Below are 22,181 nucleotides of genomic sequence, written 5' to 3'. Positions count from 1 at the left end.
CCCTGGCACAGTGCAGATATCCGTCTCCCTATGAAGACAGTGAAGTTCTCTGAAGGCAGGTGCCTGGAACAAATATAACGTGCCAGCTGTGTGCACTCAGCCCAACAGGATCCGTGCGGTAGGTGCTCGGAATTGTGGACATAATTGATGTTGATGGTGGTGATGATGAACACATGATGGTGATGATAATGACAACCGGAAAAATGAAAAACTCGGTGTTCAAAGAGGAGGAAAACCTGAGGGGTTTGAAAGAACAATGTTTTTCCAAGCACCTGAGTGATAAAATTATCCCTTAAGAACTTGAGGCATTCTACAGATAATACCTTATTTTGGGCTGTGATTAGGATTAAAGAATCGGGGATCGTTTTTACGTTAGGGGACTCTGAAGGGCCTAGGAGTGGTGAGCTGTCCACAGTATTATAGCAACTCAGCCTGGAAGAGATTACAGATGCCTGAGAATGTGGCCCTACGTGGCCAGGACTGTCTCCCCGAGCTGTTTCACCCCATCATGGAGTCCAGTGTGCCACGAGGGCTCATACCGACAGCCGGGGCCACTTACTAAAAGCCACAGAGAGTTAGTGGGAAGGACAGCCAGGCACGCTTATTAGAAGCACAGACACCATTACAGGGCAGACAGAGAGGGAAAGCCGAAAACTGCGTTAGAGGTTGGTAGGGCCACATCCTCCATCTCTGGAGGCTGTTAGTAGCAATTCCTACTGAACTTACATGTCTACATGGAAATTATGAGACCAGCTCTCTTCTTTTCAAAAAACTCTGGAATGCTCTATTTCGGAAAATGGGCTTTAAGCCAACCTTTTACTTCCCCTGAAATAATTTGACTTCCCTGCCCAGAAGCTGAGTCTGTGCTACAGGAAAGAGAAATACTAGTGGGGAAAATCATCCTTCTGAATGGAGGATCTCAGGGAACTGGTCAGCTGCGGCTGCCCGCGTAGGGCCCGGCTGGAGCAGGACGTGTAGACAGTAAAATATGGCAAGATGATCGCGTATGGGGACAGGCTTGCGGGACACAAATTGGGGCAAATGGCTGGTATTGGAGTCATCAAACCGAGAGAGACAATATTCAAGGCAGAAATAGAAAGTAAAGCCCAGCAGGACAATGATGAGAAAATGCTTTGTAAACCATAAAGTGTTATTTGAAATAATATATTTCTGTGGAGTCAGACACTGCAAACTCCCGCCTGCCCCTGGGCCACAGGACGTTTTTGGCAGAGATGTCAGCTGTTTTGTTACTATCTGAAGGTGCTGTCGTCTCTGTAGGAGGACAGGATGGCTCTCTCCTTCGCCAAGACTTATGACCACCGTGATGAGAAGAGCAGGATTTTGGCCTCAGTCCTAACCCAACGTCTGTCTCCAGGGAAGTCAGGGTAGGGTTGAAGGAACTTGCCTTGCTTTCTTTCCATTCTGTAGATTTTCATCTGTGAGCCTTTGTCTCTCCTAAGTGAGGGGCAGTGAACCGGCCTGAGTCCAGGGACTTCATTAAAACGTGAGCACAGTCCAAACCGAATGAGGTGTCTGGCTGTGCGGCCAGACACCACTGTTCTATTTCCAGCATGTTCCGTAGATGCTGGTCCTCCAGGGGGTGCTGTGCAGAGAAGGCTCTGAAGCCCACCTGCCAGGAGGCTTCTCTGAGCCCGCCAAGCCTATTGATCCCATTTGCCATTCTGATGCCATCCCTGGGCTGGGGAGGAAGCCTTCACGGCAGAAGCAAGCTGTGAACTAGATTTCAGCTCTGCAGTGGGGAGAGACACTTACCCAGAGCAGGTTCGGCTCGAGAGCTCGGAAATGTCTTTAGCTAAAAGCAGAGGAGGGCGGCCAGCGGTACTCAGAGCGCCTTGCAGCTTCTGGGACGACACTCCGTGTGGTCACACACCTCCTCATCCCATACCACTGCTGAAACCAAGCAGGACTCGGTGGTGCTCCTGGGCACAAAAGCCTTTCTGTATCCCCTGTTTCTTGTTTGTAGGCAATAGACTCCAGTCAGCCTCCATGACCTTCCCTGAGTTCCAAGGGGCAGGTTCAAACAGATGCTAATCAGGGAAGGGAGGGGGATGCAGAGACAAGGGAGGAGTAGCCAATACACGATAGTGCAGCCCCGGGGCAGGGTCCTCGTTCCCCCTCAAGGGATACACATCAGCTGTTTTGCAGATACTGAAACCCCCTGTGTGTTGCCCACAAGCATGTAGACCCCAGACCAGTTGGAACCAAAAGGTTGATGATGCCGATTCCCGCTTAGCTCCCCACCAACCGGTCAGAAGAATGTCCACCAGCTGATCACGCCCTCTCTGAACCATCACTATAAAACTCCTCACTACCCACTCCAGGCCGGGACACACCGATGCACTTCAGTGTTGGGGTGCAGAGGCCGGATTCGGCATCACTACCAGGCTGCAGCTTCTTGATGCTTTTCAATGGCTGGAGTCCCGTGGATGGGTGGTCCTTACTAAGGACAGGGCTCCCTTCCCTCTCCCTCTGATCAATGGCACACACGGTGGTGGCAGGTGTCGAGTGGCTAGTACACAGTCAAGACAGATTTCTACCCTGAATTCTGAGAAAACTGCCTGCCCCCATCACATAGACTCCTTTGATTTGCCTCAGAAATCCCCTCAGCTCACCAGGAATGTGAGCTAGCTTAGAGCTGGTCTTCCCCCAGGCAGGTGCAATCTGCCCTGGGAGACCTGCCTGGAGGAGGTGACCTGCGAGTGGCCCAGGAAGGTCAGGCAGTGACAAGACTTCAGAGGCAGAGATGCTCTTCTAGAGCTGGGTGCCAGGAGGACAGACAACTGCATTCGATGGTCTCCCATTCCCCTCCCATTTACACAGGGGAATAAATACACGAGCAGCAAATGGGAAACCGAGCGGAATCTACTAAAGGAGAGAAAAGGAGCTGCCATGAGGACTCAGACAGAGGAGGACGCAGAGGTGCCTGAGCCAGGGGCTCTGAAAGCCGCTCCCCACCGTGGTGATGCTGCCGGGCTCTTCCCTCCTGGGTGAAGCCTGCAGCCCCCCTCTGCGTGACGCAGCAGCAAGCTCTCTCTTCCTACGCCCACCTTTGGCCATATTTGCCTAAAGGCTAATCTCCTTTCCTCCACGTATTTTAAGATTTTGTTTCTTCTACATTTTGCTCACTTTTTCGTCCCATAGAGAATGAGAAGAACAGGATGCAGCTGATTAATTTTCATGAAGGCTCGGGCCATGGAAAGTTCAGGAATTTACCCTGGAGCTCAATAGATTTTTGTTTTTTGTTTTCTTTTGTTTTCTGATACTGGACCTTCACGTCTCACTTTTGTTCTTAGTAAAGGAAAGGATAAAAAGGAAGAAAGAGGAAGCAGGATTTCAAAGAAAGATACCCATGTTTGTTTACTGGGAAAATACTATCCCTTCTGAATTCTTGGACAGGAGGAAAGCCAGCCATTTCTTCTTATCTCTCCCCGAGTCTGCTTGTCCTCATTCTGTCTCAGGACTTCCATCTACAAAATGGGCTAGACAGGGCTGCCCTGGTGGCGCAGTGGTTCAGAGTCCGCCTGCCGATGCAGGGGACACGGGTTCGTGCCCCGGTCCGGGAGGATCCCACGTGCCGCGGAGCGGCTGGGCCCGTGAGCCATGGCCGCTGAGCCTGCGCGTCCGGAGCCCGTGCTCCGCAACGGGAGACGCCACAACAGTGAGAGGCCCGCGTACCGCAAAAAAAAAAAAAAAAAAAAGGGCTAGACACATACAATGCACCTAAGTTGCTGCCAGAATTGGTCCCTAAAGATGAAAAAGTTCTGCTTCTCACTTGGAAGGAATATGATGATACACAATGGGTCCTCTGACTCAGCAACTCTTGGTTCTAAGCAAAGTCAGGGGTTGATGCAGAGACTGGAGGAGCTCTTGGTGTCCGGCCCCTTTTTTAAACTTATTTTTTATTGAAGTATAGTTGATTTACAATGTTACATTAGTTTCAGGTGTACAGCAAAGCGATTCAGTTATACATTTATACACATATATTCTTCTTCAGATTCTTTTCCTTTATAGGTTATTACAAAATATTGAGTATAGTTCCCTGTGCTATACAGGAGGTCCTTGTTGGTTATCTATTTTATATATACTAGTGTGTATCTGTTAATCCCAGACTCCTAATTTATCCCTCACCCCTTTCCCCTTTGGTAACCATAAGTTTGTTTTCTATGTCTGGGGGTCTATTTCTGTTTTGTAGGTAAGTTCATTTGTGTCATTTTTTTAGACTCCACATACAAGAGGTATCATATGATATTTGTCTCTGTCTGACTTACTTCACTTGGTGTGATAATCTCTAGCTGCATCCACGTTGCTGCAAATGGCATTATTTCGTTCTTTTTGATGTCTGAGTAGTCTTCCATTGTATATATGTACCACATCTTCTTTATCCATTCACCTGTGGATGGACACTTAGGTTGCTTCCATGTCTTGGCTATTGTAAGCAGCGCTGCTACGAACACTTCCTGGTCTCTTCAGGAAAGAATCCCAAGGCACTGGAGATGTTCTGAGACGTGTAGGCAGCAGCTGGGTCTCTCCCGGCATGAGTCCTGGCCTGGAATTGCTCACCTGCTCTCCTTCCCAAAGTTCCCCTTTTTGTTGCTTTTTTCCCTCAGCTTCTCAGCCTCTGTCACTCTGTCCTCCTCCTCTACCCCACATACACCTCAGGACCTTTTTGTATCGCCCCCCTCCCCATTGTTACGAATGTGTTCTGACCATGGACAGCTCTTGCACATGTATTTGCCGTTCATCCACCTGAAAATAGCTCTTTGGTAACAGTAATCGCGCGTTGCCTGGTCCCCGGAGCCACTGAACCCTGTGCTAATGTGCCATTGTCACTCCTCACGGTGACAATCTTCAGTGATCATGACAAACATCCTGATGGCGGCTGCAACAATAGGAGGGGATGGGAAAGGCCCCTCTCTTTTCTCCTGCAGTGAAAGTACAAGCCGGGCACAAAGGGAGGCTAACTCGGGTCACGGATGCTTTCATGCACCACCCCTGAGAGTGGCTGGAACTGGACCGGAGTCCTCAGACACAGCTAACTTAGTGCCCGGGAGCATTCCTTCCTGATGCCTTAATGCGAGCCTGAGAATGTGTTAAAAATAGCTGCAGGCAGAACACATTATTTTCTAGGCCTATAAAAAACTCACAGGCTCCTAGTGGCCTTTCCTTTGAGATTTTGCTTCCCTTAAAAAATAGTTTTTCTCAGGCTTGTTGGTGGGCGAGTGCCAGTTCTGCACGGCAACGTCGCAAACACAGCTGAATTTCATTAATATCAAGAAAACACTTGTTTGTGTATTGTTTCTCCCTCATAGGTAGGAGGAGTTCAGGAGAGGACTTTGCAGGAATCCATTTGCATCCCTGTGGAATCAGGCAGGAACCTGGAAGAGCTTTCTTCTTCTTGTGGGGAGGAGGGGAGGGAGTCTTACCTTTTGTCATCCTTGTACCACTGGAATTCTGCCGAGGGAACCGCGGAGGCTTCACACTGCAGCGTCCCCGTCTGTCCCACGGGGACACCTGTCCCCTTAGCTTCTGAAATATATGGAGGATCTGCAGAGAGAAGACATCCCATAGCAGCTCAAATGCCGCAGTCACTGACTGTGTTTGTCATGCCCTGCTCTACCTCTGGTCTCCACCATGTGCCACAGAATGAAACCATCCCATATTGTTCTAAGGAAAAGCTCACATGTACTGCTTCTGCTCCCCTCTGGACAGAGGTGGAATGACCAGGTATTCAGGCATACTTCCTGTTTAAACTTTTCAACTTTCATAGGATGTAGGCCCCCCATGGACCCTCTACCCCATGGGTTGACAGTCAGCACCTTTAATCAGCCCTGTAGACTGTCTGCACACCAGGTTCTTGCCAGAGTATATAACCTTGAACTATTCAATTTCCATCAAAATCTCAGTTGCAAGAAATAATACTCATGGAGAATTGCCTGAAGGATACACAGATCCGTTACTCTTGGAGGTGTTCTACACTGGACCCCTGAATCCAGCCGGACCGACTAGACCTAAGTACGTGGCCTGCATTCATTCCAAGGCTTTGTCAAACTGCCCTTGACAATGCCAACAGTTGCACTGAAATGCATAGTGAGAAACAGCCACAACCAACTCGCCCTTCTGTTTATTGCAGAAATATTGCATGTGATGTCATTGTGCTCTATTTGTGGAGACCTTAACGTGAAGTTATTTTTTGAGTCTCAGTACCAGAAAAAGCAGTGTTTCTCCCAAGCAACAAATTTGCTTTTATCTTATGGACATAAACCTCAAACCAAATGACGTTCCCCCTCTTTGCTTCAGGAACTGGAAGCCAAATCCTGGACCCACAACTGACCACCTTGGCATATAAATTTTATGTACTGATTTCCCCTAGATTTCACTGATTTTCCTATATAGGTTTTCCCTTTGCTTACATTTCCTTACTCTTCAGGTTAATCTTTATTAACCTTAAGTCATCTTATGTCACTTTAAAAATAATCGTGGTAGGGTACAAAAATGGCATCATTGTTACACCTGTTTCCATGCTGCTTGTGTTAATTAGGTTTGAATGGCAACAGAAACCAAAATATTAAAGAATGGGTAATCACCAAAACACGATATTCCTCCTCTACCTCCACCCTCACCTAAGTTTTGAAGGAGAAAGGCTTCTTGTCTGCTGGCTTAGATCTTGGGTTCTAGTCTGTCCTAAGACTTTCTGAAATTGGGCACAGCAGGGAAAACTTTCAGAATGTCACAGAGAACTGAGTCAGGGGACATAACGAGGAACCGAGAGGGGAAAGCGTGAGGGGGGGGGGAAGTTGGGCAGCATCAACGTCAGAGAGAATTTGGATGGTAAAGGGGGAGGAGGGGTCCAGACCAGTGGCCTCCAAGCTTTTTGGGTTCAGTACCTCACGTAAGAAAAATCAGGGATGAGCTATACCCTCTAATATGTGGATATATGTTTATCTATTTATAGTTCAATTAGGAATGTATACCATGTCCATCAACATACATAATTGGAAAAGGATGAGATAAAATCAGTATACCATGAACAGAAATTATAATATTTCCTCCACACACATGCTTTTAATTTATTTTCTTGCTCTCTATGAAGGAGATGACCTAGAGAGTGTGAAGCTTGGTGACATTATGAGTAAAGTATGGGAAAAATTGGGATTCAAAGACAAGCTTGTATAACATGCATTGAATGCTATTTCACGATCTTTCAAGAATGTTAAGGCACGTTTCGGATCATATGAAATCACTTTCAGATCCAATTTATTATCATGTTTTAAAAGAGTTTGGAATTGTTGCTCCTAAAAGCAGGAAACGGACCGCAAGGCTGCTCTGTTTCCTACCCCGAGTCAGGGCGTGGTGCTGAGGCCCAGCTCTCTGTTGTGGCCGCGACAGCAGCAGCCTCAGGCACGTGCAGGATGGGGGCTCCTGCAACCACTTACAGTTCACGGTGACCTTGACTCTCCGCACCACTGGGGCAGCCACATCATTGGAGGCGCTGCACTCATAGTCCCCCGACTGCTCCCTCGTGATGCCCTGGATCTCCAAGTATTCATCTTCGCTCACAAAGCCCACAGCTGCAGGAGAAGGTGTGGTGGAACAGGAGAAAAAACACCAAAGGTACAGACTTAGAAAACAAAGTGTGCAATGGTTACGTCTGCAGAGAACTGTGCCACGTCTAAGTCCAGATTCTTGGGATCCATGCCAACTCTCCCTCCTTCCACTCTTTTATCTCGTCCATCGCCAGCTCTTTCTTGGTTCCCTGATGCACCAGCTAAAATGTTTGTGTTCCTACCTGCACTAAGCACAGAGTCTGGAGAATTACTCGTCCTCAGTAAGTGATGAATAATGTTGCCATTTACCCTGCCCGAATCTCAGCAAGCAGCCAGGCTCTGGGGATCTGAGTTAGGCACCTTTGGTGAGTATTAACTTTCTGGTCTCCAGGTATCGTTTAGGCCGAACCTTGAAATGCAAAGCTGATGACATCATCCTAGATCACGAATCCATGATCGTGAGCATACCACACTGGCAGTTACACACACACACACAGCCACAAAAGGCAGTGGAAACACTAATGAAATTAAATTTCTGTTTTCAGATTTAGACACTCAATTAAATCAGCAGAAATCCATTTTATAAACTTCAATCTGCTGGAGCTCTTGGGTCCAAGATTCTGGCCACAAATCAACAGCAGGGACTCCACCCTCTAACTACAAACACGGCAGAGAGGAAAGAGCAAGAAGACAGGGCTGCGAATCACACTGTCACATCCCCGTCCAGAGACTCAGTCTCCCCACTGAAGATTTATCAATAATAGTAACAACCGTCTACCTACCCGACGTCCTCGCTGAGGTCTGGCCTTGAGCCTCTGATATGGACAGACCAGGACATTAATGCCTGCAAGAGGATCGTCACTGTCCCCTCCCAGAGTCACCCTGAGCGTTAACCTCTTCGTGGAGAGACAGGGGATGACCAAACAACCGGGTGCATCCCGGGATCAGCCTACCTCTCTGTTAAATGAAGATAGTCAGCACACCTTACCCTGTGACCTGGCATCATCTCATAGGGAAAATGGGTGCTATTTTTAGTAGTTATTCTGGGACAACAAGCAGAAGTTGAGACTGTCCCCAGAAACCAGAAGACATGTTCCCTGGAATAATGTATATATAATCCTAACACCTCACAGGGCTGTTTGGAGGAACAAATGAAAAGTAGTTACATGAAAGCACCTTGGAACACTAATGTGCTGCACACTTGTCCTAGTCACCCTGTGATCTCCCTGGACGCCCAGACTCAGGGGGCGCCAGGCTATGTTAACCCCAGGGGGCCCCATCTGAGTGGGGAGGGAAGAGGCACAGTGCCCCCCAGGTGATAAAACCCCTCCATAACACCACCCGTATCGGCTGATGCAAAGCACAAAAATGACGAGAAGAAGGAACTACTGTGATACAAAGAATTATGTGCGTGGTATGTAAATTATGGTTGTACGTGTTCTGTGACATTGTTAAGCTCCCCATTTTTGGTCAAGATAATAACAGGAGCAATGACAATGACACACAAGACAACAGCTTTCTTATACAGAAGGACCACTGCCTGCCCAGCGAGGCCAGGGCTCCTGGGTCATGTTAAGTCTGTGTCACTGTCCAGAACTAAGTCCAACCTGAGCATTTCCCAGGTGTCTTCATACCCTATGGAGCCCACATATATGTGCAGGGACACTCCTGCCTCTACGACCTTCAGGGGAGCAAAAGAATAGCCTCTGTCTATTAGAGCAAGCGAGTAAGAGTTAATTAATTCACTGGAAGAACCAGGGACGTGCTGACAAGTAGAAAACAGTGTGCAAAAGTCCAGGATACGGAGAAGACAGTCAACATCAACCCACAGACCCTCATGGTCCCAACCAGTGAGAACCTTCTCCATGTCACAGGAGCCTTAATTGTCACTGTTTCCTAAGCATCTTTAGGGGAAAAAGCACCAACCTTGATTTGCGGAAGGGTGGAAAAAACGAAGAGAAGAGGTTTAAATGAAGAGCTTGTGATTCCTTTTAGGTTGTCGTTGTTTATTTGTGCCCAACCTGAGGCTACATTTGTCAGATATTCCCCGCTAGATGCTGTAATTACTGTGCAAAGCATCGAGGAGACCAGTGTCACACTTAATATTCCCATTAATTTTAAATGGTGGTCCTTGGTACATATGTGTGGCAATTGGTGTCATATTTTAATTAGGCTTGCCCTACACCATCTGAAATTAATAATAGCTCGAATTACCAGTGTAATTTATAAATTAACAGTGCCATAGCATTAGAAAATAAATTAGCTCTGGACAGCTGTTTCTGGATTGAGCTCCAGTGTCAAAACAGTGACTGGGAGGACCTCAGATCTCCTGGGAGGCTGCGTACGACACCATCAAAGCAAAGAAACAAAATGACACAGGGTTCTCTGGTCTCTTGTTCTTGTTTCCAACTACAGACTATGCGTCTAGTTTAATTCTATCACCCAAACGCGTTCTTGTGTGACCACAGTAAGACTTACAGGAATCAAGCTTGAATGAATTTGTCATAGGAATATCCAAATGGAGAAGATGATGGGGGGCGGATTACTGTCACAGACTGAAATGCAACTACGTAAATATTAGGACAATCACGGTAAAAAACTTAGAAAGTTTTTTGTGGGGACATGTGTGCTGCTGTATGTGAATAAATAAATTAATATATTAATATCAGGCAATTTTATGTAGGGAAGGAAGTTAGGTGGCTTAAGATTTGGGGAGGGCTTCCCTGGTGGCGCAGTGGTTAAGAATCTGCCTGCCAATGCAGGGGACACGGGTTCGTGCCCTGTTCTGGGAAGATCTCACATGCCGCGGAGCAACTAAGCCCGTGAGCCACAACTACTGAGCCTGCACGTCTGGAGCCTGTGCTCTGCAACGGGAGAGGCTGCGACAGTGAGAGGCCTGCGCACCGCGATGAAGAGTGGACCCCGCTCGCCGCAACTGGAGAAAGCCCTCGCACAGCAACGAAGACCCAACACAGCCAAAAATAAATAAATAAATTAAAAAAAAAAAGATTTGGGGAAAGTGTATGTTCTCCACTGACCTACATGTATATTACCAGAGGGAGAGGGTTACACTTAAGTCATCCTGCAAAAACCGATGAAGCTTAAGTTTACTATCATGTGTTCTCCAGACCAAATGTAGAATTATAGGAAAAGCACAATCATTGCTTACCCATTGTTATATGTACACTTTCTGATTAAACTGGAAAGGTAGTATGTATATAGAAAAATGCTTTATACATTTTAGCTTGCATTGTCATTATTGTTACCTTTCTCCTCATACAATTTTTTTCTCAAATAGGAGCAAAAATAGCAAAACCAGATAGAAAACCAGTATATATATATATAAAACAAAACTCTGAATCACCAGAAATGAGGTCCCTATAGGGACTGCTTAAACAGACAAACAAGAAAAATTAAAAAAAACACCACTAAACTGAAATCTGAATTTATAGAGTTAATGATTAATGATTCAAGCAAAGTTTTCCTTTAATAGCATTTGTGCTCTGGCTATGAAATGATCAGTGCTTTGTCACTCGAATGGAGAACTTACAAAGACTATTGGAAGAAAAACATAAAGAAAACAGATCAACAGAGCTAGGACACAGGCTGACTTCAGAAGAATTGCCTAGGATAGTTGTTTGAATATAGAATTTTAGATGCCATTCATACCTACTAAATCAGAATCTCCTGGGATGAGGAGTGTTAATAATTTTACTTGGAAATTCTTATGTACAGTCAAGTTTGGGAATTAGGGATTTAGGTCAATCCTGTATTTTTCATGTGGGAAATTGAAGTTTAAAGGAGGTCATGCTCACGCATGGGGCTAGAGGCAGCACACCAGGTCTCCTGATGTCCCTCACACCAATCCTGCAGCTATAGTAGTGTTTTCTAATGGTGTTTTTATGCCGTGTGCACTGGTCTTATTTTCCCATGCAATCAAAACTTTTTGACAGCAGGGACCACGTCTTGGGCATCTCTGGCTCTCAAGGCACCTAGGAAAATGGTTTACATAATTTGAAACTTGTCAACTTCTTATTAATAAACTGATTGAGGGCTTCCCGGGTGGCGCAGTGGTTAAGAATCCGCCTGCCAATGCAGGGGACTTGGGTTTGAGCCCCGGCCCAGGAAGATCCCACATGCCACGGAGGAACTAAGCCTGTGTGCCACAACTACTAAGCCTGCGCTCTAGAGCCCGCGAGACACAACTACTGAGGCTGCGTGCCACAACTATTGAAGCCGCGCGCCTAGAGCCTGTGTTCCACAGCAAGAGAAGCCGCTGCAATGAGAAGCCCTCGCACGGCAACGAAGCATAGCCCGGCTCGCTGCAACTAAAGAAAGCCCGTGTGCAGCAACAAAGACCCAATGCAGCCAAAAATAAATTAAAAACAAACAAACCAAAAACCTGATTGACCAACAGACTAAGAAATACAGACCGAATTCAATTAAAAAAAAAAATCAGGGACCCTGTTGCTTACCTAACACTCACATGGCTCTGTTCCCAAGACGGCCCCACCTTTGGTAATTGTTCTTAGCAAAATATTTGTATTTCCTGACTTCAAAAAGTATCATCAGTGCTAGTGTTCTAACAGAAGACTTTCTTTAAATATGTGATTTTAAAAGTTTATCAAGCGTTCAGCATACTTTATATTTAGTCTTGGGGCCAATTACTTCCTCAGGGGGATGCACCTTTACAAATGGAGATCAATGAGGAAGTGTGATTTCTCTAACACAGTTTGTTTTACAGCCAACTTCTCAGGAATACAGCTATTTCATTAAGTGGAATCTGACAATCCAAGCAGTGAAATGAAGCAAGTTGGAAACGTGATCACATCTGTCCCCAAACCCCCAAAGAAACTTCGCACTCTCCGAGGACTTAGCTCAGCAGTTTATAACCCATCGAAGGACAAAAACTGCCCCGTGTTAAGTAATACTCCTTTGGAAAAGAAAACCCTAGGTTTCTGAGTTCATTGATTGGGCTTTGAAATCTTTATAACTGAAAATAATAATAGCCACGATTATTATTTTTATCACACCCAAGAAAAGCTACAGAGAACAGCTGTAGCTATTGGAGAGGGCACAGCTGTCTCCTTGCTTAATATTTTTATGGAATATATACCAGCTGAGAGAAAAATCACTGGACCTCAGAAACTAAAAAAAAAAAAAAAAAAATACAGAACATAGAATTCCAGAATTCAAAAGTTGGAAGGAATCATTTAAAACATTTAGTTCCAATACTGTGACTAGTCGACTGGTCCTCTAGACTCTGCTCCCCTTTTCCCTCTCTATTTGCATCAAGATGTTCCCATTCAACCCAGACTGGGCTTCAAGGAGAGCTGTTTACAGGACAGATCAGATGGTGTCCCTCCAAGGTGCCTCGATTCTGTGCTGACCAGCATGGGAAGTTTTGTGCTTTGACGGAGAAAGATGTGGTTTTGCTCAGATGCTGGGAGGTATGGTCCCCAAGAACATCGTGATAGAGGCATGGTTAGTGTTCCTCAACAGCAGCCCTTGCAAGCCAGAGGGACTGGTTTGAGGTCTGAGGGAGGAAGTGGTTAAAGCCAGAACTAAAGAAGATACTAAAGGTGGGCGATGCTGCCATGAGATGCAAGGTCAGCACCTGCTGATGGACTGGGGAAGGTCTTCCTCCTCCCGCCCTACCCCCGAGAACTCAAAGCAGTCTGGGGCCCTGAGCCCGCAGCCAACAACTGTTCAGAACAGACCCTCACTCTCCCTCAGACAGCAGAGGCAGTGGTGAGGGGCGGCGTGGAGGGGCCTCCAAGAACGAGGCGGAGGTAAAGCTGAGGGTCCCCAGGCGTGGAGATGGGTCCTCAGAGCCACCTTAGCCTGGCACTGGGGGAAATCCTTGTGCTGCAGGACCAGGCTGGGGGCTCGTGGGCTCCACAGAAAACCCACACAGCAACACCTGCGGTGACAGGGTGAGACGACCGTCGCCAAAAAGCATTTCCAAATAGAATGGTAATTCTTTTTGAATTACCTACACAGGATAGCTTCTGAGGGTCTGATATTCAGCTGGAGCAGAAGGGTTGATCTCGGCTCTTAGCCCTGCTGGCCCCTGGCTGTGCTGCGGACGGTGCTGAGTGCCCGTGTCCGCACACTGGACCCTGAAGTCATCCTAGCTGATGGTTCCCTCTCCAAACTCCAGATTCCTCTTCTTTAAAATGGGAAAATGACACCACCTTAGAGCGTGATCGTGAGTGTTAAGTATGTGTGAAGTACTTAGCACATGGTAACCTCATAATAAATGGCAGCTCTCGTGATTATCGTTACTGATCCTACAGCTCAGCCTGAGCCCATCTGATCCTTGATACAGGAAAATCTCACTGTGAAAATGAAAGAATAATCAGATCTCTGCTTTTCCAGGAGGGACTTAATAATAATAAACTTGACAAAGGATTCACCACAGATCCTGTAACTAGAAAGTTCTACTCCGTTCACTTAAAATACGATTTGATTTACAAGGGATACAATTTTTTGGGATCATTTCTTCTAAGAAAGCAATTGCAGCTGCATAGCCCATGTGAAACCAGCTGGGGGCTTGAAAAATATCTCTAATTTCACAACTAAGAATAAGAAGATATAAACATATTTTATATATATATATATATATATACACACACACACACATATATACATATATATGGGTGTACATATATATACATGTATATATATACACACATACATATATACATATGTGTATGTGTGTGTGTGTGTGTGTGTGTGTGTGTGTGTGTATATATATATATATATATTTGTTTTTCTCCTCGATCTTTCTTTTGGATGCAGATAGCATGGCTGGCAGAAAGGACAGTCTGACGATCTCTCCAAGAATGAGAAACTTTTCAAAGTTCTGGAGGGCCCAACCTGTTTTTTCCTGCTCTTGCACTGAGGTACATGTTCAAATGGCCAATGAGAATATTACACATCAAACAGAAGGGGCCAACGCTGGGGCGTGGGATGGGCTGAATTGTCCTAAGTCGCTGGCTTCCATTCCAGGAGAGGAATCTCCCTTGAACACTTCAGCATTGGTTGCTGGTGAGAAGAGCTGCAGTCGTGAAGTGTGTGTGTGGCAGCGTCCCCATGCATCACCTGCCTGGCAGGCTTGCAGCTGTCTCTGCTGCAGCTGGACTTTTCTTAGACCTGGGAAACTTATCATTTCCCTCAGCCCCCCACCCCAAACCTTCAAATTAATCTATTAATGTGATTTTATCATAAAGCAGTAATTAGAGATCCAATTAAAAATTACACAAACTGATGCCAACTGTAAATTTCCTGACTATCTTTCTACCTATCAATCTATCTATCCCTATCTATCTATCCATCTATCTTCTCTCCATCTCTCTGCCTCTCTATTTACATATCTATCTATCTATCTATCTCTATCTAGGGATAAAGGTAACTGCAAAACAGCACAGATCCTCATATATTAAGAACTCATTTGTCAGTTGCAACAAAATATATGTGTATTTTTGAATAGGTATGAATATGCGTACATGAAATGTAGTATTTTATGATAAACAGAAAGAAAAAGAGAATTGAATTCCCTTAATTTTTAAGTGGGACATTTCCTGGGAATAATCTTTAGCTTTGTATTAAGGAGGAGCTGCAGCCCGAAACACAATTATATGAAGAAAGAGCCCTCTGCACGCCACCGAGCCAGGTCCTGTGTACCTCTGAGGTACATCCCTCTCCTTAACAACAAGTTGTCTTTGCAGATATGGCTCCAGCAGCTGGCTGGGCCCTAGGAGCGTGTGCTCTTCTGCTGGCTGCCTTTTCATGAGGACCCCCCAGCTCAGTTTTGCATGCAGACTCTGTCTTACGGGTAATGATTTCAAAGTCAAAAAGCGCACAGCTGGATGTTGGGAGCTTGCAGCTTGGTGTCTGGAACCTGAGTATTTGCAGTGGTACAGCTGATGGCTGCTAAAAAAAATAAAAAGTAAATAAAGAAATCAGCTTTTGATTTGTAAACTCAGCCAATTTGATCTGAAAGACATTGATAGGGGATAAATATAGAACTCCGCAGTGTCGTATTACCTCGTACATTGGCTGTTTGCTTTCTCTTTTTCTAAAACCCTAGAGATATAAGCCAGGACTGAGTGCTGCGGGATGTAATGTTGCTTTGAAATTCCTTGTCCAGATTAATTTAAGGGAATTATTTTTCTTAAGAGACCCCTACTGGGTTAAGGTTCCTGGCTCTATCATGCACACAAGTGGTCAGACATCCACCTGCAGGGGGTCATCTTAGCCACCTGGTCCTGAGCTGGACACAGAGGGAGCAGGGAGCAAGGCCTTCCCTTTGCAGCATCCTCAGGTGCAGAGCAGAAGGAAGGCTTTCCTGAAGAATTCCACGTATTCGCGACTGTACCAAGCAAACACTCAATGACAAAATGACCACTTGGGAGAAGGAAGAGAGAAGAAAACCTGGAGTGGGGTTAAATCTATAATTAAGATAATTTAATGAGTAAATTCAAGTCAGATCCTGAGAGGAAGCTGCAAGGTGTCATGGATTCTGGGGATGGAAGCGCCAGCCTGCACTCCTGGTTGGCCTGGGGGCAGGGAGACCCAGGCAGCCCATGTATGTAAGAGGATGACTCGACACCACACAGACATGCCCTTAGAGTAGCATGAAGCCTGATGATGTAGGGTCATCTGGGTCCAGTGAGAAAGGGAGGCGTGGGAAAACCTTTGAATAAGCCAGCTTCGATGACAGCCTTTGAACATATTTAACATAATAAAATCTTTGCAAATAGTTCTCAAAATCTCTCCCCCACCAAAGCTACTTGCTACTGAGTCACACCGGCTGAGACACGTGCACGGTGCTGCCCACCTGTCTGGGAATGCCTCCCACCTCTGTTCCGAGTTGTCCTCTACACACAGGTGGACCTTCAATCCCATCACGGAGATGTGAAGAGAGAGTGCACAGGAAAGGAGATTTATGCTTTCATTAGTTCCACTGCTAACGTTTCCTTCTATCTCTCTTCATTTCGCACAAAAGCAGGCACACATACCTACGTCCAGATGGAACACAAAGTATGAAAACAAGATAATCGTGATTTGTCAGAACAAACGTGGTGCTGCTGAGCCCTGATTATGGCTCTTTCTCTAGGAATTACGTAGCCTTGAGTAAATTACTGATTCCCAGTTCCCTTGTCAATGAAATGTGGTACGTTCTTATTCTTCCCTCCCTAGGTTGGGTCTGAGAATTAGATGAGAGAATTTGAGCACACAGAAGACTGGTTGACACACGAGAGATGATCCATTAATGTCAGAAGGAACAGACTCTAGGAGGAATCTGAGACACTCAACCCTTACATAATGGAAGATATTAAAGGTGGGCTCCCTTCCTCTGCTACCTCAATCTCCTCCCCTTGGTCAGTCTACACTCTGAATCCAGTTCCTGCATCTGAAATGACCAGCTCTGCTCCCGATTTCCATGTTCATGTCATCATCCCAGGACGATCTGCTTACCTCTGTGCCCGGAACTCAGGGGAATGCCTCACGTGTGTCTCCCAGACACCCCGGGCTAAAGCATCCCCTTGCCCCTGAAAACTGCTCTCACCCCTGTGTCCGCTAATCCCTGCTGGTGGCAGGGCCACCTCCCCGTTCTCCTAAGGTAAAAAAGAGTCACACATTTGATTCCTCCTTTTTCACTCACACCTCACCATCAGTCAACACATCCAGTGGTTTGTGCCCCCTTTACCGTTTTCGGATCTATTTTCTTCTTTCCCTCATCACTGTTAACTATGTTAATTCAGTTGCTGTTATCTACTCTGGGTTATTACAATCCCCTCTCTACTGATCCCCCTGCCTCCAGCTTATTATATTTATTGTTGACGCCCGAACGATTGCAAAGAATAAAAATCCATCTCCTCACGGCTTAACCCCTCGTCCTTCAGATGACTCTTGTCTCCATCTCTAGATTCTTCTGTTGCCAACTCCTTTCCCGCCTCACCCACTAGACACACCAGGGAAGTTCCTACGATGCTGAGCCGTTTATCTGTGCCTCGCAACCTCTCCTTCTGTGCCTTCAAAACCATCTAGGATACTACTCCTCTGGGAACCCTTTCTTGAAAATCAAAATTCCTTACCTCCTCTCTACCCAGTTTATTTTGTTGCTTCAAGTGTTGCCCTAATCACACTGCATTGTTATGTAATTGCATATGTTTACCCCACTCAAAGTTATAAGAGAGAGGGGGCCCTTATTTATCTCTATCTCCGATATCTATAGCAGCCTTGAACACACAGAAGGTACCACATGATCATATGGTCAAAGACTGAATGAATGAACTAATGGATTATAATTTTGGTGGCTGGTCTGACTCTCATAATGAACTATTCAAACCTTCTTTGGTAACTTTTAAGAAAACAGCAGATATCTTTTAAGGTTTTTTTTTTTTTTTTTTTTTTTTTTTCCCGATAAAGGGCTGGGCACATAAAGAGACCTCTCTAATCTCCTAAGGATAGATAATTTTATTCCACGTTTCCTAAAGGGGACTAAAAAGCCTTCCTCAAGCTAGACTTGGAGTGAATAAGAAAAGAGCTTGGTTTAGCCATCTCCACAAATACCCTTCATTGAAAGCTCTTGTAGCTAATGCCCCTGATTCCTCCAAATGAGTGAGGATGCAGCGTGTTCCAGAAGTGTCTAATCAGAAGTGTCTCAGAGAGCTTTCTTATGTCATCATCAGCTCGGCTGCATTTTTTCCAAGTGGAATCAGCTCGGTGATTCAGCTCTGTCTATATGCAATTAGTAGTGGAATGATTGCAGGGAACACGATGAGGCTCTTTACCTTCCTGGGATGGGCAGGCAGGGAAAAAGTGCCGCTGCCCACACAAAACGGGCCTCCGCAGAGGCACGGGCAGCCTCTGCAGCAGAAACACTAACAGGCACTGTGATAAGAGCTCTGGGTGAGGAATGGAAGCTGGCAACAGGACATGGAAGCAAGCAAGGGCTTGAAGTTGAACTTGACCTAATAGGGCAAAACCATGCTGGAGCATCAAAACCTCCCTCCTTGCCGCAAGAGGGTTGACACCTAAAATGCACAGAGATGAACAAGTGTCCCCCTTCTCACTTGTGCTCACGTGACTTCCCCACCCTCCTTCCTTCTCAGGATTCCTAGGCTTTGCCTGCCCTGACGGTGCTGGTTTCTTTCCACCTCTGCTTAAATTGCATTATCTCCCACCCCTCTGGTCTCCTTCCAACCTGGTCACTCTCTTCCTTTTCCACAATTCCAAGAGATAGGATAGAGGAACACTTTTGTCTGATCACCAGCAAAAACGTGCTTTGTACTTGAAGTGAAAAATCTAACAACGGTAACTGAGGGACCACAAATTATTCTTTACTTCTGTCCTAATTCTCTACTTCAGGAGACTAACTGCCACATCTAAGACCTGAATGCTGGCACCTTCCATGGGGCAGGGGAGGAGTGGAGGGGAGCTCATGAATCAACCAGTGGAGATAGCAACTGGTGAAGAAGGGGGGCAGAGAGAGACCGAGGCAGAGAGACAGAGAGGAGAGTGAGAGACAGAGAGAGAGATGGAGAGAGAGCCAGAGCACAGACAGATGATAAAATGATATGTCAAACGGAGAACGCAGGCAGAATGCAAGTGTCTGTTGAAGGCAGTTACACAGTTGTTTAGGTAAATCAGAAGCTCGCTCCCATGACTGCTGTGCTCTCATCAAAGCTCAAAGCCATTGTCAGCCCCACGGGAGCAGTTGGCCGTAACCAGTCTTGCATGAAGCCTGCGGGGACAGCTGGCTCAAGCACAACCCGAGTGTCCTATGATGCTTTGAAGACACCCCAGCATGGGCCTGAGGAACCTCTCTTCTCCAGGAGGCGCTTATAACCAATCCTCCGGAGTAGGTTCAGCACACTTGTTCTGCTAAAGACCACGTGGCAAATATTTTAGGCCTCGCAGGCCATACAGCCTCTGCAGCAACTACTGAACTCTGCTGCTGTCGTGCAAAAGCAGCCCGGAGAATACATAAACGGGCCAGAGTGACTGGATCCCGGTAACGCTTTGTTACAGACAATGCCATTTCAGTGCCACTTCATCTTACTGTGCTACCAACGATTCTTCTTCGGATGGACATTCAACTTTTTAAAAAGGTAAAAAACATTCTTGCTGGGCATGCAAAAAACAGGTGGCGGGCTGGACTTGGCCTGCTGGCTGCAGTTGGCCGACCCCCGGTGGACACGTCTGACCTTTCCAGTCGTATCACCCTGTTTCCTAAATCCTCTCCTCTGCCTCAACACTACACTCTTGCAAAACCTTCTGTCCTGCACTCTGGAACCTGCCCTGAATGATCCCTGATGTCCTCCCGTTCTTCTTGGAGACACACCTCTCCGTCACTGTCATTCTGAGTCTGGGAGAATGGATTCCACTGCAGATTTGTCCTGTCCACTGGAGGCTACGAATTTATTTCATTCTTTTCTCGGTATCTTTGCTCGGCCATGAAACTTCTAGACCGCACCTTTTTAAGCCCTGTGCCTCTTCTAGCATCCAAATAATCACACCCTCCCCTTCCTCACCACGTCTCTGCTCTCTCCTAACTTTGGGGGCTCCTGTTCATTCACAGAGCACCTTTGCTCCTGACCTAGACTCTTCATCTCCATCCCAACTCCAACCATCATTCTCGGCGACTTTTCACATCTGGAAAGATATCTCTCCAAACCTGATTCTCACATTCTTGATCTCCTGATCTCCGAGTTTTCCTCTGCTCACTTCAGTGGCCTCCTCCACACTGACACTTGCAACTTGTCAGAAACTGTATTGCCTCCAAAGCCATGAATTTGAGCATCTCACTCTGTCCAGGACTTCCCATCTTTGCCAAAACATTTGCTTAGAGACTTTATGGAAACTATGATTTTACTTCACGGAGGCTTCAAACCCATCGACCTTTGACGTTCCTTCTGATGAAATGTAGATTTTAAGGACCCGTCACTGTAATCTCTCACTGGAAAATACCTATAATGACTTTACCTCTATCCGTATATGTTCCACTAGGCTGAGGAATCCCCACTCTAGATGGATGCAAAGATCTGGCTTCTCTGGGTCTGCTCTGGAAGCATCACACAAACCAGCAGCCTGGTTCCACCAGACATTCCTGATCACCCACCTCAGCTGAGCGCTCACCACTGGAATTCTGCAGTGCTTCTCTCAGAACCATACTCTTAAGGTTGATTTTCTCCTTCTTCAGTCTCTTTAGACACATGGCTGTTTCACCATCTACGTTATTATCCACTGATCATCTGCTGATGAGTGTGGTGGGGGACCCAGAAGGCATCAGACATCAGACAGGCATCACTCATTTTCTCACGATCCAGTCTACAGACCTCTACGTCTGTGCTTGTCATCTCATTGTCCCATAAGTTTTAGAACACTTAGGTTTTGTGACCCAGCATTGCAATCACTCATGGGCAACGACCTCAGCTTCTCCTCCATTCCTGTGCTACACTAGCTAACAGGACAGCTGTCTGTCTTTCCTTCCATCAAAATGCCAATTCCTCCTTCTGATCTCTGTGTTTTTTCCCTTCTTATCTTTGAAGGACTTCACTCCATCAGTTACCTCTACTTTCTCCTACATCTTCATCTGCTTCTGCTCTCCCCGTGGATGTTCTTCTCTCACTGTTTGTTTGCTTGTTTATTCCTCAAAGACTTTTTATTTGAGGTATAATTGACATATAACGTTATATTAGCTTTAGGTGTATAACAATATTTGTTTGTATCACAAAATGATGACCACAATAGGTCTAGTTAACATCCATCACCGTATATAATGAGAATTTTTTCTTCTTGTGATGAGAAATTTTAAATCTTCTCTCTTGGCAACTTTCAAATATGCAATGCAGTACTGTTAACTGTACTCACCACGCTGTACATTACATCCCCAGGACTTAATTATTTTATAACTGGAAGTTTGTACCTTTCGACTCCCTTCACCCATTCTGCCTACCTCCCATCCTTAGCCTCTGGCAACCACCAATCTGTTCTCTGTTCAGATTTATTTTTATTATTATTTTAAAACATATCATTCCGGGTAGTCACACCAATTGACTTTACTCTAGACATAAACATCAGTTTGCTCTCCCAGTCTTAGTTCACAGCTGTGACCTACCTAGATTTTTTCACCTGTTCATCATCTGCCTTGACACCTCTACTCTGCAAAGACCCCACAGTTCTCAGGCCCTTTTCACAACCACACTTCTTGAAACTATTGTCCAAATGCGCTATGGAGAATTCTTCACCTCACATTAACACCTCCATCTCTCCCTAGCCCATCTTGCCATTGAACCTTCTCACACCCAGGTCACCGAATGATGGCCAAGTTGCCAAATCCTTTGTATGCATTTTAGAGTTTTCTCAAGAGACTTTAAACTGTCTTCTCTTGGCTTTAATGTCCCATATTACTAATTGTCCATCTACCTCTCTGGAATCTCCTTCAAAATCTCCTTTACTGGTTTCTCCTATTTTATCCAAACTCTATGTGTTAGTATTCTTCTGAGCTTGGTCCTAGGCATTCTTTTCTCACTGCACAATAATCTCCCAGGTCATGTCATATATTTCATGGTTTGGTACATCCGTTTATATGGCAATAAC

General features: G+C 45.8%; 1 protein-coding gene across 10 annotated transcripts in view; it reads right to left on the bottom strand.

Annotated features, from left to right (window-relative positions):
- NTM (neurotrimin) overlaps positions 1–22,181 on the bottom strand; it is a 931,803-nt gene that overhangs the window by 15,888 nt on the left and 893,734 nt on the right. For all 10 annotated transcript variants that reach the window (XM_030841612.2, XM_060304309.1, XM_060304304.1 and 7 more), the window contains 2 exons: positions 7,455–7,589; positions 5,445–5,565 (listed from right to left, as the gene is read on the bottom strand). In XM_030841612.2, the coding sequence (XP_030697472.1) occupies positions 5,445–5,565; positions 7,455–7,589 (256 nt within the window). The remainder of the gene's footprint in view (positions 1–5,444; positions 5,566–7,454; positions 7,590–22,181) is intronic.

Source organism: Globicephala melas, chromosome 8 (assembly GCF_963455315.2).
Source record: "Globicephala melas chromosome 8, mGloMel1.2, whole genome shotgun sequence".
Classification (NCBI taxonomy): Eukaryota; Metazoa; Chordata; class Mammalia; order Artiodactyla; family Delphinidae; genus Globicephala; species Globicephala melas.
Note: the sequence above shows the minus strand (reverse complement) of the source record. Positions and strands in the feature narration are given on the sequence as shown.